Below are 17,421 nucleotides of genomic sequence, written 5' to 3' on the forward strand. Positions count from 1 at the left end.
AACTCTGTAAAATAATTTAAAAGGGGTCTGGATGCATTTTTGGAGAGTAAGAACATTGCTGGTTAGATTTATAGGGACAGAACGTTGATCCCGGGATTTATTCTGACTGCCATATTTGGCGTTGGGAAGGAATTTTTACCTCTAGTATGAGGGGTTTTTGCCTTCCTCTGGATCAACTCAGTAGGGACTCATTAGGGATTGTGACAGTGTGGCAAGGAAAGGGTGTATTTCCATTGCTAACTCTGCAGAATGCTCCACCTGTGGCCTGATTAATGAGGTATCAGGAAGGGAAAGTGTGTTTAAAAGGAAAAGAAACAGAATAGTTGGGGCTCTCCCTTGGAAACAGTATGCTGGCTGTTAGAGGGGGAGACACACGGGCCATGTTTAGGTAACACGCAGAAGGCGCTGCGAGTGGTCCAAGAAGTGGTGTGAACTGTGAGTAGGAGGTTGCAGGAGTCACATGTTTAACTGGCTGAGGGTAGCTCACCAGTTCGTAGTCAGGGCATGCTGATATGTGTAGTCAGTGACCAGACTGTCTAGGACTTTATTTTGTTCCTGTTTATGTTTTGTTTTACCTGCAACCTGTGGAAATAAAGCTGGCGAGGAGCCAGACTTGTATGCGGAACTGTGGTCTGTGGTGTTATTGTGAGGAACGTGTCGCGTGGCAAGTGACCAGGACGATCCCAGTGCTAATCCCCAAGGAGGAATCCTTACAGGATATAGGTGGAACTTGATGGACTTTGGTCTTTTTTCATCCTTATGAACTATGTTACTAAATCAGGACCAACCTCCTTTGTAAATCTTAGTCAGTGGCAAAACTCTAGTGGACACAAGTGCAGCCAGATCTGTAATAAGCTTTAAAGACCTACCATGTACTTCCCTTATCACCTCTGATCACCTTTCTTGTGTGGGCATAGATGGCACACCTGTTACTTCAAACCTCACCCACCCTATACCCATTGGAGCACAGCAAGACATCCTTTCCCAACTGCTTATATCAGATACCTGTCCACTCAATCGGTTAAGTGCTAATTTAGTCCTGAAACTCAAAGCCACCATAAAATATGAGAATGATGGCATGCACCTTGAATTATCCCAACCACTCACACCTGAAAAACTTTGTGTTATGCAAGCCTCTCCACTGATGGTCATGAACATCCAAGCAAAGACTACACCCGATGTCTATCTTCAGCAAATTCCGTACTGTGTCTGGTCCAAAGGCCCAGATGATATAGAATTTTTGCCTGTTCCACCTGTTAAGGTATTTTTGAAACCTGGTGCCAAGATTCCAAAAGTACCCCAATATTCTCTAAGAGCCAATCAAGAGGCTTCTCTATTTGAGCAAATTACAACTCAAGAATGGAGCCTTAATAAAATGTGTCTCCCCAGCAAATACTTCTTTGTTTCCAGTAAAGAAGACCCCAAAAGAACAACCTGAGAGGTTCCCCATGGTACATGATCTCCATGCCGTTAATGCTGTCACAATTCTACTCCCATTGTTCCCAACCCACATACTCTGCTCAGTTCTATACCACCAGATGTCAAGTTCTTTACTGTTCTGGACTTCATGGACCACAAGGAGAACTCCCTCAATCACTCTTCTCACGCCTTATCCACCTGTCTGGATCCATGGGTATGCACCCATCATAATGTGTCTTTACTTCAATACGTGGATGACCTTCTACTCTATGCCACATCACAAGAGGAGTGTGCCACCACTTCAGTTGATCTACTATCTTTCCTTTCCTCAATCAACTGCAAGGGGTCCCTTGGGAACAATGGGAACAACAAAAAAAGTTGTCTTCCTAGAAGACAGGAAGCAAGCCATACAAGAAATTCCTGTACCTACAACTGTCAAGCAACTACAGGCCTTTCTTGGTATGATCACTTACTGCCGACCATTGATTCTGGATGGCTCAGCACTCATGCAACCTCTGTATGATGCCATTCCAACTATAACAGAAGCAACCACTTTCATGGGAGGCCATACATTGTTTGAACGCCTAAAAGACCTTATCTTGTCTGCTCCAGCACTTGGCATCCCAAACTATGAACAAAATGAGATTGACCTTTGTGACCCTGAGCACAATTGTTTAGAGGTTATGGAAATGGAGACATCACATCTACCAACGGTCCAAGAAACACCAATGGACAATACAACCTTTACTCTCTACACAGACGGGTCCAGATATGCTGATGAAAGTGGCAACTTCCACACAGGATACTCAGTAGTTAGCCCGTTCGAAGTTCTGCTGGCAAGACCACTCCCTCCCCGTGTTTCGGCACAAGAGGCGGAACTTATTGCCTTAGCTGAAGCCTGCCACATTTCGGAAGGACAAACCGCCAACATCTACACGGACTCCGCCTATGGGCATGGAGTGGGGCTGAACTTCAGATTGAAATGGGCCTTGAGGGGGTACATGACTGCAAATGGAACCCCTGTAAAGAACTTTGAAGCTGTCAGGACCCTGATTGAAGCCTTAAAATTTTCTAAACAAGTGGCAATCATCAAAGTCAAAGCGCATAGAAGATTGGACTCTGAGGAAGCCAAAGGCAATTTCTTGGCAGACCAAGCAGCTAAAGAAGCTGGAATACAGCCCCTCACTTGAGAGGAGGCAGGGGTATATGAGGTGACAAGAAAACTGAAGAAAGAATCAGAAGGGGGAAATGAAAACCCTGGAATCAAGACACTGAAACAGTTTCAGACTCAAGCCTTGGACAAGGAAAATAGCTTGTGGGAGAAAATGGGAGCTGAGATCAGTGAATCGGACAGCATATGGAGAAAAGCAAACAAGATTTGCCTTCCCCAAGCCCTTTACCCGGGGGTGACTCAATGGGCTCATGGAGTCACTCACAGAGGAAAAAACCAAATGGTCACTTTTATCAATAAAATCTACCTTGCACCAGGAATAACAACACCAGTTGAACAATATGTCAAGGGATGTGACATTTGCAGCACCTGTAACCATGGAAGAATAGAAGTAACTCTTAAGAAACACTTGGCCAAACTTGCTACCCATTCCAGAGGATACAGATTGAAACTACCCTTTCTATGTTAGCAGAAAAGGGAAAGGTAAATTTATGGGAAATTCTCCCAAAGAGTATTGTTCTGAATACAGCAAACTAAGTGGACCGCAGATACAAAATCAGGTTTACTCCTTAGGTGACATCTATTGGATCTGTGGTGACATGAAAATCAGAGCACGACTAGAGGGTGATTGGATGGGTGAATGTGCATCAGTCAAAGTTCTAATGCCTCTGCACATAAACCCAGATCAGGAGTTTGAGACCAAATTAGCTAAATCAGTTGATACTCAAAGTAGGAGGAAGAGGGAGGGCACTGGAGGCAGTCTAACTCCACATGTGTACTTCGATGCTATTGGAGTCCCAAGGGGGGGGGGGGGGTACCTGATGAGTTTAAAGCAAGAAACCAGGTAAAAGCAGGCATTTGAATACATTTTTCCTATTATCACTGCCAGCAAAAAATGTTGAATGGATAAACTACATATATTACAATCAACAAAGGTTTGCAAATTATACCAGGGATGCCCTTAAAGGATTAGCTGAACAGTTAGAATCCACATATACCATGACCTTCCAAAATAGAATGGCCCTAGATATGGTGTTGGCAGAAAAAGGAGGGGTATGTAAAATGATGGGCGAGACCTGTTGCACTCACATACCAGGTAACACTGGTCCAAATGGTAAGGTTACAAAAGCCATAAAGAAACTAGAGTATTTGTCTGTAGAATTGAAGGTACTGAAATACTGAAAAATTCAGGAATAAGGGACCCCTGAGATCAATATTTCTCATGGTTAGGAGACTGGAAAAATGGAAAAAAATTGAAAAAAAAATAGTTATCACATTAGTGGTTTTCATTGCAATGCTAATAATACTTGGATGTTGCTTAGTCCCCTGTGTAAAGAAAACAATAACCTCCACTCTAGAGGCAGCAGTTCCAACAGGGGCAGTGTATGTGGATATTGAACCTACTATTTCAGCTTACCTGAACCTAATCGTTACATCAGACCCAAGCATAACCGAGAGAATTCCCCCCATGAGAACAACTATCCTGTATGCAAATGGCTCAAGGGCAAACCCAGCAGAGTAGGGCTAATATAGGAGTTCCAGGTGAAGGATCAGTCTGCGTACAAAGGGGGGTGGTTCATAAGGAGCCACTCGTTTCAAACCAGTGAAGCATCCCATACCCCTTTTTTCCACCTGACCCAGAGACTATTAGGCAGAATATATAGTAGGGAAAGATGAAGTCTAACAAATATCTTTAGGGGTGGATTGTTGAAATTGATTATAATGATTCTGATTGTTGATCAATATATTAATACTTACATGCCATTGCTAATGCTGCAGAAAGATATTTGTTACCCTTAACCTATATATGTTTGCTATTTGCTTGTAACTAAGATGAAGAAGATGCAAGATAAAGAAGAAGTTAGAAGCTAGAGACAAAACCTCTGAAGAAATATAGACTGTGCAGAAGGACCGATACATCTGGAATTTTCTGGTAGAATAGAGAAATGGCAACATAAGTGACCTATGGTTAAGAAACAAATGAATGCTTAATATGCTAATATATACCGATGCAATACTGAAATAACCAATCAAAATATGACATAATGATTTTGACATGATAACTAACCTCCCCTTTTTGTCAACTGTACAAACCAATGTACTTCCGTATAATAAACAAAACTCCTTGGGATAGCTCCTTAGCCTTCTGCTGAGAAGGAGTTTTATACCAACTTTTTGTCTGGTGTGTATTTCTTGTTTCGACACTCAGCAGTCTACAGCGGCAGTCACTCACATTGTAAATACAAAAGAGAGCACTCTATAGCGTAAAACCGACTGGGTGTAAAGTGGCAAATGGATTCTTTTGAGAGCCTCTAACCCCAGGTGGTTGTGTGGACTCACACACAACAATGGACAGCATGGATGAGTCGTTAGGGGCAGGTCTGCAGCCTCCCAACCAAGTAGATAAAGACAAATGGAATTCCAGGGTGCGGTGGGCCTTTTGCACCACTGACTCGGAACCAAGTCAGCGCTGCAAAATACCCACCGCAGCCTGGAATTCCACTTGTCTTTACTCACATTTTAAGGCCTAACCAGCAGCCAACTTTAACCTTAGCACAAACTATGCCTATTGTGTGGGACATAAAAATAAATAAATAAAACTCTACTTACATCCAGTGCTCCTGCAGTGCCTCCAGTGTCCTCTTACAGTCTGCTGATGTGATCGTCTTTCAGAGCTGCAGCATGACTGTAAGGCCTGGGAACCACCCTGGCCCAGTGTGTCACACTGCTGCTCAGAGAATCACTGTGGCCAGCGATTTGCTGAGTGGCAGTTTGACACATTGGGCCCAGGTGTTTTCAAGGCCCGGCACATTGCGCTGCCGCTCCAGAACATGATCGTATCGGTGAACTGGAGCAGGACACCGAAGGCACCAATGGGAGCAGTGGAGATAAGTGGAGGTTTAATTATTTTTTTTATATATCCCACACACTGTGCACAGTTACCGTAGTTCTATTTCACTGGATAACCCCTTTTGAATGTATTGTTTTTTGGAATTTGTGTTTCAATAGAAAGGAATTACTTTTCATTTATTTTGCATTCTTCTTGGTATTACATAATTCATTGTGTAGGATCCTTATTCTGGGTTTCGGTGTACTTTACAACTTCTGTAATTGAGAACCAGATTATCTGGCACTTTGAAACTAATATTACTATTTTAAAGGGGTCAATATTATTATTTTAAAGGAAATTCACATGACATACTAATACACTGTTAAATAACTGTCAGGGCAAGGAGACACGTTACCGTTTCAAGAATATTTTTGTGCTTCCATAATAATAAAATGCTTTTATTTTCTGGTGTAAAAGAGGTGGTTTTAAAGAGGCATACCCAAGCCCTAAAAAGACTGAGAGCTGGAATGCTTCATAATGCCTTCTCCTATCCCCGTTCCTACTTGACTAAGGGTACATTCAGACAAGCGGATTTTCCACGCGTATTTTGCTGCCGATCTGCCGCTAAAGGACCTCTGTATGCTGCCTTTACATGTGCCTGCTCGGAGCGGCAATACACCACTACGAACAGACACACTGTGATGTGCGAGTCACCGCGCGCCTGCGCAGTATACTATAGAGCAGGGGGAGCGGCCACAATGTGTGCGAGTACACCGCGCATGAGCGGCGACTCGCCCATTGCTTCAGTGTGTCTGCACGTAGCAGCATATTGCCGCTCCGAGCAGGCACATGTAAAGGAAGCATACAGAGATCCTTCAGCTGTGGAAGAGGAGTGTTTCCAAATATTGTTCCTGCATTGTGCGCAGGTGCAAGATTTGACTATCACCAAACAGGAACAGGAGTAGGAGGGGAAATCGAGGAGGTGTTCCCGCCTATAGGACTTCAGGGGATTAGAAACACCTCTTTGACATTAGGCACCAGGGAATAAAAGCATTTTTATACATTATGGAATCACACACAGATACATAAAAGGTACCATGTGTCTCCCTTAGAGCTAAAAGTGCGAGCCATTTTTGGAATGGGGGTTGCAGATTCCCTTTACGACCCTTACACTTGTGAAGACGTGTGTGATAAACATTTTCTGTGTGATTAAGGGGTTAAAGTTGCTTATAACTCGGCAACAGTTTGAGGGACTGTTGTTTTGTTTTATTAGCTACAGATTAACAAGTGCTCTCCTGTCCCACACATCAAGTTTTGACTTTTGACCACAGCTGCTTTGAAACTCTCTCACGTCTAATATATATCGTCTCCTTAAAATTAAAATCAACAAACAGATTTTTAGAGTGAAGGTTCAAGTAGGGGCGTTTTCTTTTTGTTTGTTTTTGTTTGTATCCTCTGCCGTTTTTTTTTTTTGTGTTTTGTTGGTTTGGTCTTTCTTATCCTATTCCATTTTCCTATGGTGACTGAAGATTGTTTTTAAATAAATACACTGCTTACTTCTGTGAAATCACACTGTCCACTCAGGAAAGAACACTGATTGACAATCAATTTCACATGCTGTTGTGCAAATGGAACAGACAACAGGTGAAAATTATAGGCATTTAGCAAGACATCCCCAATAAAGGAGTGGTTTTGCTGGTGGTGATCACTGACCACTTCTCAGTTCCTATGCTTGTGCAAGGAGGAGCAAGAGGAGCACTGCCATAGCCCTGCAAAATGACCTCCAGCAGGCCACAAATGTGCATGTGTCCACTCAAACGGCCAGAAACAGACTCCATGAGGGTGGTATGAGGGCCCGACGTCCACAGGTGGGGGTGGTGCTTACAGCCCAACACCGGGCAGGACGTTTGGCATTTGCCAGAGAACACAAAGATTGGCAAATTAGCCACTGGTGCCCTATGCTCTTCACAGATGAAAGCAGGTTCACACTGAGCACATGTGACAGGCATGACAGTGTCTGGAGACGCCGTGGAGAACTTTCTGCTGCCTGCAACATCCTCCAGCATGACCAGTTTGGCAGTAGGTCAGTACTGGTGTGGGGTGGCATTTCTTTGGGGGGGATGTACAGCCCTCCATGTGCTTGCCCGAGGTAGCCTGACTGCCATTAGGTACCGAGATGAGATCCTGAGACCCCATGTGAGACCATTTGCTGGTGCGGTTGGTCCTGGGTTCCTCCTAATGCTAGACCTCATGTTGCTGGAGTGTGTCAGCAGTTCCTGCAAGAGGAAGGCATTGATGCTATGGACTGGCCTGCCCATTCCCCCAACCTGAATCCGATTGAGCACATCTGGGACATCATGTCTCACTCCATCGACCAACACCACGTTGCACCACAGACTGTCCAGGAGTTCATGCCACCTTATGAGGAGAATGCACGGGTCATACGGGCACGTGGAGGCCACACACACTACTGAACCTCATTTTGACTTGTTTTAAGGACAAGACATCAACGTTGGATCAGCTTGTAGTGTGGTTTTCCGTTTTGATTTTGAGTGTGACTCCTTATCCAGACCTCCATGGGTTGATAAATTTGAGTTCCATTGATAGTTTAATGTGCTGACAACAAAATCACACAAAACTTATGTATAGACGAAAGTATTTCATACGACTAGTTAATTCATTCAGATCTAGGATGTGTTATCTTAGTGTTCCCTTAATTTTTTTGAGCAATTTTACTATTACTTCCATAGGAGGGAGGGGTAGAGGAGCGGAGAGGGGTGAGGGGCATTGAAGCGAGAGGGTAAGAAAGAACCTAAGGATCAGGTAGAAGAGTATTGAGAAGGACGAAAGGCTGGGTTGGGAGGGATGTAGGCCTTGATCAACTTAATGAGATGTAGAAAGGGAAGGGGGGAGGAAGTGATGATCAAGTGTAAAATTGTCATTTTATAAAGACCTGTCTGGCAAAAGGAGTGTTATTGTTGAAGTAAAAAATTACATGTAATAAAAAGGTTATCATTAACGGTATAAGCTATGTGACAAAAGAGGTGTAATCTATGATGGCATGTATCAGTATAAATTTAACTTGACTGTGTAAAGTGTTTAGTGATTGGGTAAAACTCCTGTAACCTTCTATGATTCTAAAATATTTTTTACGTAAGTCTTTCATTTTGATTCTTGAATACTGTCATCAGTGTCACCTAACCTGTTGGTGCAGGTGTTTAATGCGAGTAACACTGGTGATAACCATACTTACCTGTCCCTGTTTCGTGGTCCTGTTGTCCCTCTATCTTGCTTCGCATCTTCCGTTCCAATGACACTAATGCCAGTTTTCATTTAAGTGTGTATTCACACGTACAGTATCCTGCACAGATTTGATGCGCATGATTTGTAACTGCAGATTAGAAGCTGTGCTCAGTAAGTTAGTTTACATTGAAATCTGCAGCAGAAAATCCTGCGCATCACATCTGCAATACTGTACGCGTTCACACGTGCGAATTTTGTGCTGCAGATTTGCCTCAGCAGATTTTGCTGCCCATTGAAGTCAATGCCCAGCAAGATCCGCAACAGCAAATCTGCAGCAAAAAATATGCATGTGTGAGTATTCCAAGCAGCAGAGTTGTTTATGGCAGACTCTGGGTACATTAAAAATAAAATAGCAAGAATACTCCCCTGCCCCAATCCCTAACGGATTTCCCGCTGCTCTCCAGTGCCTATTAGTCCTCTGACTTGTGATTACTGCAGGAAATGCCTTCTCAGACAGTTATTGGCCACACCAATGACCCTCCTAGACCGGTGACTGGCTGAACAGGCATTTCCTGCAGGGGTTACACATTAGGAGAAGCAGCAAAGAACTGTCCTGACTGAGTGCGGTTGGAATGGCAACTGCAGGAGATTGGTCCATGTGAGCATGGTCACTGGAATATCATTGAATTATCTTCAACAGTAATCCTTCAACAAGGATGGAAATAAATGTAAGTCCTGGTGCCCTAGTTCTTAATATCCTAAAGGGCACAGCAGGTCCCGGCCACTAATGGCGGACATCAGCGATCACCCTGATGTCTGCCATTAATTTTGATCATGGCATATGAAGCAGTTGCAGTCCTTGTAATTATTCATCGGACTACCCGTAGCATGATTGCAGGGGTCCAATGAATGAAAATGTTGTCGGATGTCTCCACACCTGCACCCTGTTGCTTTGGGGAACTTTTTGTATCGTCTGCCCATAGAAGCAAGACTTGAAAAGTAAATTGCTGATGTCACTGAGCAGCGCTCCGGGTCCCGCTTCTCCCCCGGAGCGCTCGCAGCGTTACACTCCTGCTCACAGCGCCCCGGTCAGACTCGCTGACCGGGAGCGCGGCTCTCTGTCTCTCGGCGGGGATGGGATCCCGCCCGCGGGTCGCATCCCGCGTCTCTCACCGGCCCCGTCCTCCTGCTCAGTCCCAGCGCGCGGCCCCGCTCTTTAGGGCGCGCGCGCACCGGGTCTCTCAGATTTAAAGGGCCAGTGCACCATTAATCTTGTTGCCTTGTGCCAGTGAAAGCGTTCCCGTGTGTCCTTTGCCTGTGTATCCAGACCGTTGCCCTTAACTACGAACCGTTGCTGCCTGCCCTGACCTTCTGCTACGTCTGACCTTGCCTTTTGCCTAGTCCTTCTGTACCCTGTACCGCGCCTGACTCAGCAGTCAGTGAGGTTGAGTCGCTATTGGGTGGACAGACCTGGGGGTTACCTGCCGCAGCAAGTCCATCCCGCTTTGCGGCGGGCTCTGGTTAAAACCAGTAACCCCTTAGATTCCATTCCCCTGGTACGGCCCACGCCATCACCTCACTGACATAGAGGATCCACTACCTGTGTCATCCCTGCATACCTCTCCTGACCCTGACAGTGCTATGCCAAGGCGAAGCGCTGAACAGCAATAGCAATCCAAAGATTACTATAAATAGTCCCCTATGGGGGCATAAAAAATAAATAAAAATAAAGTTTTTGAAAAATGTAACTAAGCCAATAAATTTTATTTTCCCATTTTACAACAGAGTAAAAAAAAAATTATAAACATATTTGGTATAGCTGTAGCTGTAAAATATCATGTTAATGATCCCCTACGTTGAACAGCATAAACGTGAGAATAAAAAAAAAAACTAAATCCAATTAAATAAAAAGTAATAGTCACATATATTCAAAAGTGATACTGATAAAACTACAGATCACTGCAAAAAAAAGGTCATTTTATATGAAAAAATTGTAAATAAAAAGTTATTTTTTTTTTTTTTTTTTTTTTTAAGAGAAAATCATATAAACATGTTCGCTTGTTTCACCTTATTTTTTTGGTTTCACCATACATTTCATGGTAAAATGTGAAACGTCATTACAAAGTACACTTGGTCGTGCAAAAAATAAGCCCTAATATGGGTCTGTGGATGGAAAAATTGAGTCATCACTCTTCGAAGACAAGGAGGATAAATGAAAAATTCTGAAAGGAAACTGGCTATGTCCTAGGAGAAAAATGTGCTGTGTCCTTGAGAGGGTGGGGGGGGGGTATGTTTTTGTTGTGTTTATTATTGTAATCTGCAAATAAGTTTTATATTACATTTATTGTATTTCTTTGAAGGGAAAAATCTGGAGAGAAAATTAGGATTGTAACAAGAAGGGGCCCTGGTAGACCAAAGAAGAGGAAACATGGAGTATATCCTTTGTGTCATAACCAAGACCGGATAAAAAATAGCAACAACAGAAAGTAAGGAGGATGTATGGTAAAATACAGAAGCCACGTGTGTTGATTGGTACTAAAAGCATTATGTAACTAAATCTGCCCATATGCATGCCAAGTGCCACTAAGGCTGGTAACCTGTATTTTACAATGTGGTAAATTGCATTTGTATTTAAAAGGAATGTATTCTGTTGTTTTAAATGAATTTTAAAAACCTGAATGGTTTAGTTAGATTAAAGGGGTACTCTGGTGGGAAAACAAATGTTTTAAAATCTAACAAGTGCCAGAAAGTGATACAGATTTTTAAATAGAAGTAATTTACAAATCTTAATCCTTCCAGTACTTATCAGCTGCTGTATGCTCCAGCAGAAGTTGTGTGGTTCTTTCCAGTCTGACCACAGTGCTCTCTACTGCCACCTCTGTTGGTGTCAGGTACTGCCTGGAGCAGGAGAGGTTTGCTATGGTGATTTGCTTCTGCTCTGGACAGTTACCGTACTTACATGGAATCGCACAGTTGACAGTTTTTGGTAATCTATTTGTAGGGACACAAACTGGTATCGCCCAGTTGAGAAATGTTTTTATGAGGAATGGTACGGAAGATCTAAGAAAAGATGATCTATCATTGTTATTTCATGACATATTCAAGTTCTAACCACTTCAGGACGCAGGGCGTATGCATACGCCCTGCATCCTGAGTCCTTAAAGGGGTACTCCGCCCCTAGACATCTTATCCCCTATCCAAAGGATAGGGGATAAAATGTCTGATTGCCGCGGTCCCGCTGCTGGGTACCCCCGGGATTGCCGCTGCGTCACCCCGCTGTCATTACTGCACAGAGCCAGTTTGCTCTGCACGTAATGACGGGCAGTACAGGGGCCGGAGCATCGTGACGTCACGGCCTGCCCCCCTCAATACGAGTCTATGGGAGAGGGCTTGCCGGTTTTCACGCCCCTGCCATAGACTTGTATTAAGGGGGCGGGCTGTGATGTCACGAGGGGCAGAGCCATGACATCACGCTGCTCCGTCCCATGTATCGCCCGTCATTATGCACAGAGCGAACTCGCTCTGTGCAGTAATGACAGCGGGGTGCCGAAGTGGAAATCCCGGGGGTCCCCAGCAGCGGGACCGTGGCGATCTGACATCATATCCCCTATCCTTTGGATAGAGGATAAGATGTCTAGGGGCGGAGTACCCCTTTAAGGATGTAGGGCGTATGGGTACGCCCGTGGGAATCCCGGTCCCCGCCGCCAGCCGGTCGGGGACCGGACCGGGATGACTGCTGATATCTATCAGTGGGCATCCCGTGCATATGCCCAGGGGGGTCCTGAGACCCCCATGTCGGCGATCGCCGGAAATCGACTGTCAATTCGTACCGGTGATTTTCAGCGGATCCAAGACACCCCTGATCCCCCAGAATGAATAGGAGTTGGGTGGCAGGGGTGCCACCCCTCCTATCTCTGCTATTGGTCGTCTAGAAGCGACGACCAATAGCAGATCGGGGACGGGGTAGGTTAAAGTTCAGTTCCCCGTTCTGCCCACCGATGGTAATAAAGGCAGAACGGGGGAACTGTAGCGTGACCAGCGGCAGTGGAGGCCCCTTACCTGATCGGTGGTGGCGGGCGGCGATGACGTGCGGCTCCCTGGTGAAGACTACGGAAGCCGGTGAGTAGTTGCCTAGCAACATCTGGGGGGGCTAAAGTTTGGAGACCACTATACATTGGTCTCTAAACTGTAGCCTTCCAGATGTTGCAAAACTACAACTCCCAGCATGCCCACACAGCAGTTTGCTGTCTGGGCATGCTGGTATTTGTAGTTTTGCAACATCTGGAGGGCCACAGTTTGGAGTTTGTGCAGTGCTCTCTAAACTGTAGCCCTCCAGATGTTGCAAAACTGCAAATCCCAATATGCCCAAACAGCAAACAGCTGTCTCGGCATGCTGGGAGTTGTAGTTGCATACCTCCAGCTGTTGCATAACTACATCTCCCAGCATGCCCTTCGGCGATCGATACATGCTGGGAGTTGTAGTTTTGCAACAGCTGGAGGCACACTGGTTGCAACCTCCTGAGTCAGGTAACAGAACCTAACTGAAGGTTTTCCAACCAATGTGCCTCCAGCTGTTGCAAAACTACAACTCCCAGCAGTACGGAAATACTCCATATGTGGACGTAAAATGCTCTGCGGACGCACAACAAGGCTCAGGAGTGAGAGCACACTATGTACATTTGAGGCCTAAATTGGTGATTTGCACAGAGGTGGCTGATTTTCCAGCAGTTCTAACATAAACGGAAAACAATAAATACCCACGTGTGACCCCATTTTGGAAACTACACCCCTCACGGAACGTAACAAGGGGTATAGTGAGCCTGAACACACCACAGGTGTTTGACGAATTTTCGTTAAAGTTGGATGGGAAAATGAAAAAAAAATATAAAATTTTTTTACTAAAATGCTGGTGTTACCCTAAATTTTAAATTTTTACAAGGGGAAAATAGGAAAGAAGCCCCCAAAAATGTGTAACCCCATTTCTTCTGAGTAAGAACATACCTCATATGTGGATATAAAGTGCTCTGCGGGCGAATTACAATGCTCAGAAGAGAAGGAGCGCCATTGGGCTTTTGAAGAGAAAATGTGTCTGGAATTGAAGGTCATGTGTGTTTACAAAGCCCCCATAGTGCCAGAACAATGGACCCCCCCCCCCCACATGCGACCCCATTTTGGAAACAACACCCCTCATGGAATGTAATAAGGGGTGCAGTGAGCATTTACACCCCACAGGTGTCTGACAGATTTTTGGAACAGTGGCCCGTGAAAATGAAAAATTTAATTTGTCATTTGCACAGCCCACTGTTCCAAAGATCTGTCAAATGTCAGTGGGGTGTAAATGCTCACTGCACCCCTTATTAAATTCTGTGAGGAGTGTAGTTTCCAAAATGGGGTCACATGTGGGGGGGTCCACTGTTCTGGCACCACGGTGGGCTTTGTAAATGCACATAGCCCCCGACTTCTATTCCAACCAAATTCTTTCTCCAAAAGCTCAATGGCGCTGCTTCTCTTCTGAGCATTGTAGTGCGCCAGCAGAGCACTTGACGTCCACATATGGGGTATTTTCATACTCAGAAGAAATGTAATTACAAATTTTGTTGGGCATTTTCTCCTATCACCCCTTGTAGAAATGTAAAATTTGGTGAAAAAACAGCATTTTAGAAAAAAAAAAAACATTTACAATTCCAACTTTAACTAAAAGTTGTCAAACACCTGTGGCTCACTTAAGGCTCACTGTACCCCTTGTTAAGTTCCTTGAGGGGTGTAGTTTCCAAACTAGTATGGCATGTGTTTTTTTTTTTTTAGCTGTGCTGGCACCATAGGGGCTTCCTAAATGTGACATGCCCCCAAAAACCATTTCAGCAAAATTTTCTTTCCAAAAGCCAAATGTGACTCCTTTTTTCTGAGCATTGTAGTGCGCCCGCAGTGCACTTGATATCCACACATAGGGTATTTCCATACTCAGAAGAGATGGGGGTTACAAATTTTAGGGGACATTTTCTCCTATTACTCCTTGTAAAAATGTAAAATTTGGGAAAAAATCGCCATTGTAGTGAAAAAAAATAATTTATTTACACATCCAACGTTAACGAAAAGTTGTCAAACACCTGTGGGGTGTTAAGGCTCACTGGACCCCTTGTTACGTTCCCTGAGGGGTGTAGTTTCAAAAATAGTATGCCATGCGGGTTTTTTTTTGCTGTTCTGGCACCATAGGGGCTTCCTACCTAAATGTGACATGCCCCCAAAAAACATTTCAGAAAAACTTACTCTCCAATATCCCATTGTCTCTCCTTCCCTTCTGAACCCTCTAGTGCACCCACAGAACACTTCACATACACATATGAGATATTTACTTGAGAGAAATTGGGTTACAAATTTTAGGAAGATTTTTCTCCTTTTTACCATTTGTAAAAGTTCAAAAACTGGCTCTACAAGAACATGCAAGTGTAAAAAATGAAAATTTTGAATTTTCTCCTTCACTTTGCTGTTATTCCTGTGAAACACCTAAAAGGTTAACACACTTACTGAATGTAATTTTGAATACTTTGAGGGGTGCAGTTTTTATAATGAGGTCATTTGTGGGGTGTTTCTAATATGAAGGCATCTCAAATCCAGTTTAAAACTTAAATGGTCCCGGAAAAATTCTGATTTTGAAAATTTTGTGAAAATTTTGAAAATTGCTGCTGAACTTTGAAGCCCCCTGATGTCTTCCAAAAGTAAAAACATGTCAACTTTATGATGCAATCATAAAGTAGACATATTGTATATCTGAATCAACATATAATTTATTTGGGATGTCCATTTTACTTATAAGCAGAGAGTTTCAAAGTAAAAAAAAATGCAACATTTTCAAATTTTTCATCAAATTTTTCACCAACAAATGATGCAAGTATCGACGAAATTTTACCACTAACATAAAGTAGAATATGTCACGAAAAAACATTCTCGGAATCAGAATGAACAGTAAAAGCATCCCAGAGTTATTAATGCCTAAAGTGGTCAGATTTGCAAAAAAGGGCTGCGTCCTTAAAGGAGAACTACGGGATTGAAAATTTTATCCCCTATCCTAAGGAAAAGTATTGTATGGAGGGGGCGTTTCAGCCTCCGCCTCGTGCGGTGGTCGACACACGCTCTCTATGCAGAGAGCCGGGGCCCCGTACAGGAGATTGCGGGGGGCCCCAGCGGTCGCCCCCCCCGCGATCTGAAACTTATCCCCTATTCTTAGGATAGGGGATACATTTTTCAATCCCGTAGTTCTCCTTTAAGGTGAAAATGAGCTGCGTCCTTAAAGCGTACCTGTCATAGTGCAAAAAAAAATGAAAAAAAGTGATATGTTACTCAGGACCCAATCCTGATCATGTGCATATAATTTTTATGTGTCTTGGACCTATATATCCAGAGATATAAGCATTTATCTGCTGGTGAGTTACTTTTTCATTGTGCAGGCTGGAGGGGGTGTGTCAGTCTGTCTCCCTCACAGGAGCAAGACTGTGCAGTCAATCAGTACTCTCTACTCTGTAACCCTTTCCTCTCTGGTTTTATGCTGTGTCGAAAGATACTTGGAGCTTGCCTACAGTAATCAGAAGACATTATGGTGAATTCATAACTGGATAAAATGTATAAATATAAGAATAGATCTTTATAAAATTAGTGCAAGTATTTTTTAGATAAAAGTACAGCATTTTTATGAATACTTGTTCTATCTGTTTTATCTTCTAGTAAAGCTGGATGCTAATCAGCATTGCTGTCACTGTGTGTCATTCATCTTTCACAGACTCCTGAATGTCTGATCCACTTCTTTGTCAATCAGGAGTCCGAGAAAGATTTGACTATTTCAGTATGCTGGGAGTTGTAGTTTAGTAACAACTGAAGCTGCGATGTTTGTAAATAACTGTGTTAGAGCAGTGTTGCCTCCAGCTGTTTTAAAACTACAGCTCCCAGCATGTCCTTACATCCTTTATCTATAGTTTTGCATACATAATAGAAATCTCCTATACTGGATACCGGTATGCTTTAAGGCCGGTATCCAGTATGCTCTAAAATCTAGACTAGTCTGTCTGGCTAAAAGACAGGCGACCCCCTAGTGGTGGCTATTTTGAGCTTGAATTTCAGGTGAAAATTTAATTTATTTTTAACAGGTGTATATTGTGAAATGTCATATTATAATGAGTCCTGCAATATATGAAAAGTTTTTAACAATGACAGTGCCTCTTTAAGGGGTTAAAATCGACATGTCAAACTTTTTTGACTTTTAATTTTACTTTCAGAACGTTGCTGAGCCTTGCTCTGTAGACAATAGATTGAATGCTGTCTGCACATGTGCACTGCAAATCCTCAGTTTTGGGAAAGTTTCACTTCCATTCTGGTGATTGGTAGTTGTCCCAGCAGTTGGATCACTGCCTATCACCTTGTTTTTTCCCTATTTAATGAAAAACGGAGAGTTTTAAGGAAATAACCATTTTAAAGGAAAACTTTTTATTTTTTTTTAAATCAACTGGTGCCAGAAAGTTAAACAGATTTTTAAATTACTTCTATTAAAAAATCTGAATCTTTCCATTACTATTTAGGGTCTGTATACTACCCAGGAAATGGTTTTCTCTTTGGAACACAGAGCTCTGTCCATTTTAGGAATGGGGATGGGGATTTTCTCCTACTGGACAATTCTTAAAATGGACAGAGATGTCAGCAGAGAGCTCTGTGTTCCAAAAAGAAAACCATTTCATCTGTAGTATTCAGCAGCTAATAAGTACTGGAAGGG

The 17,421-nt window shown here is 43.3% G+C and overlaps 1 protein-coding gene across 6 annotated transcripts in view; it reads left to right on the forward strand.

Moving 5' to 3' along the window:
- The window catches only part of TNRC18 (trinucleotide repeat containing 18), a 968,701-nt gene that overhangs the window by 508,271 nt on the left and 443,009 nt on the right, over positions 1–17,421 (forward strand). For 5 of the 6 annotated variants that reach the window (XM_056534534.1, XM_056534539.1, XM_056534536.1 and 2 more), the window contains one exon: positions 11,024–11,149. The exons of the other annotated variant lie outside the window; for it this stretch is intronic. In XM_056534534.1, the coding sequence (XP_056390509.1) occupies positions 11,024–11,149 (126 nt within the window). The remainder of the gene's footprint in view (positions 1–11,023; positions 11,150–17,421) is intronic. 6 annotated transcript variants of the gene reach the window in all.

Source organism: Hyla sarda, chromosome 8 (genome assembly GCF_029499605.1).
Source record: "Hyla sarda isolate aHylSar1 chromosome 8, aHylSar1.hap1, whole genome shotgun sequence".
Classification (NCBI taxonomy): Eukaryota; Metazoa; Chordata; class Amphibia; order Anura; family Hylidae; genus Hyla; species Hyla sarda.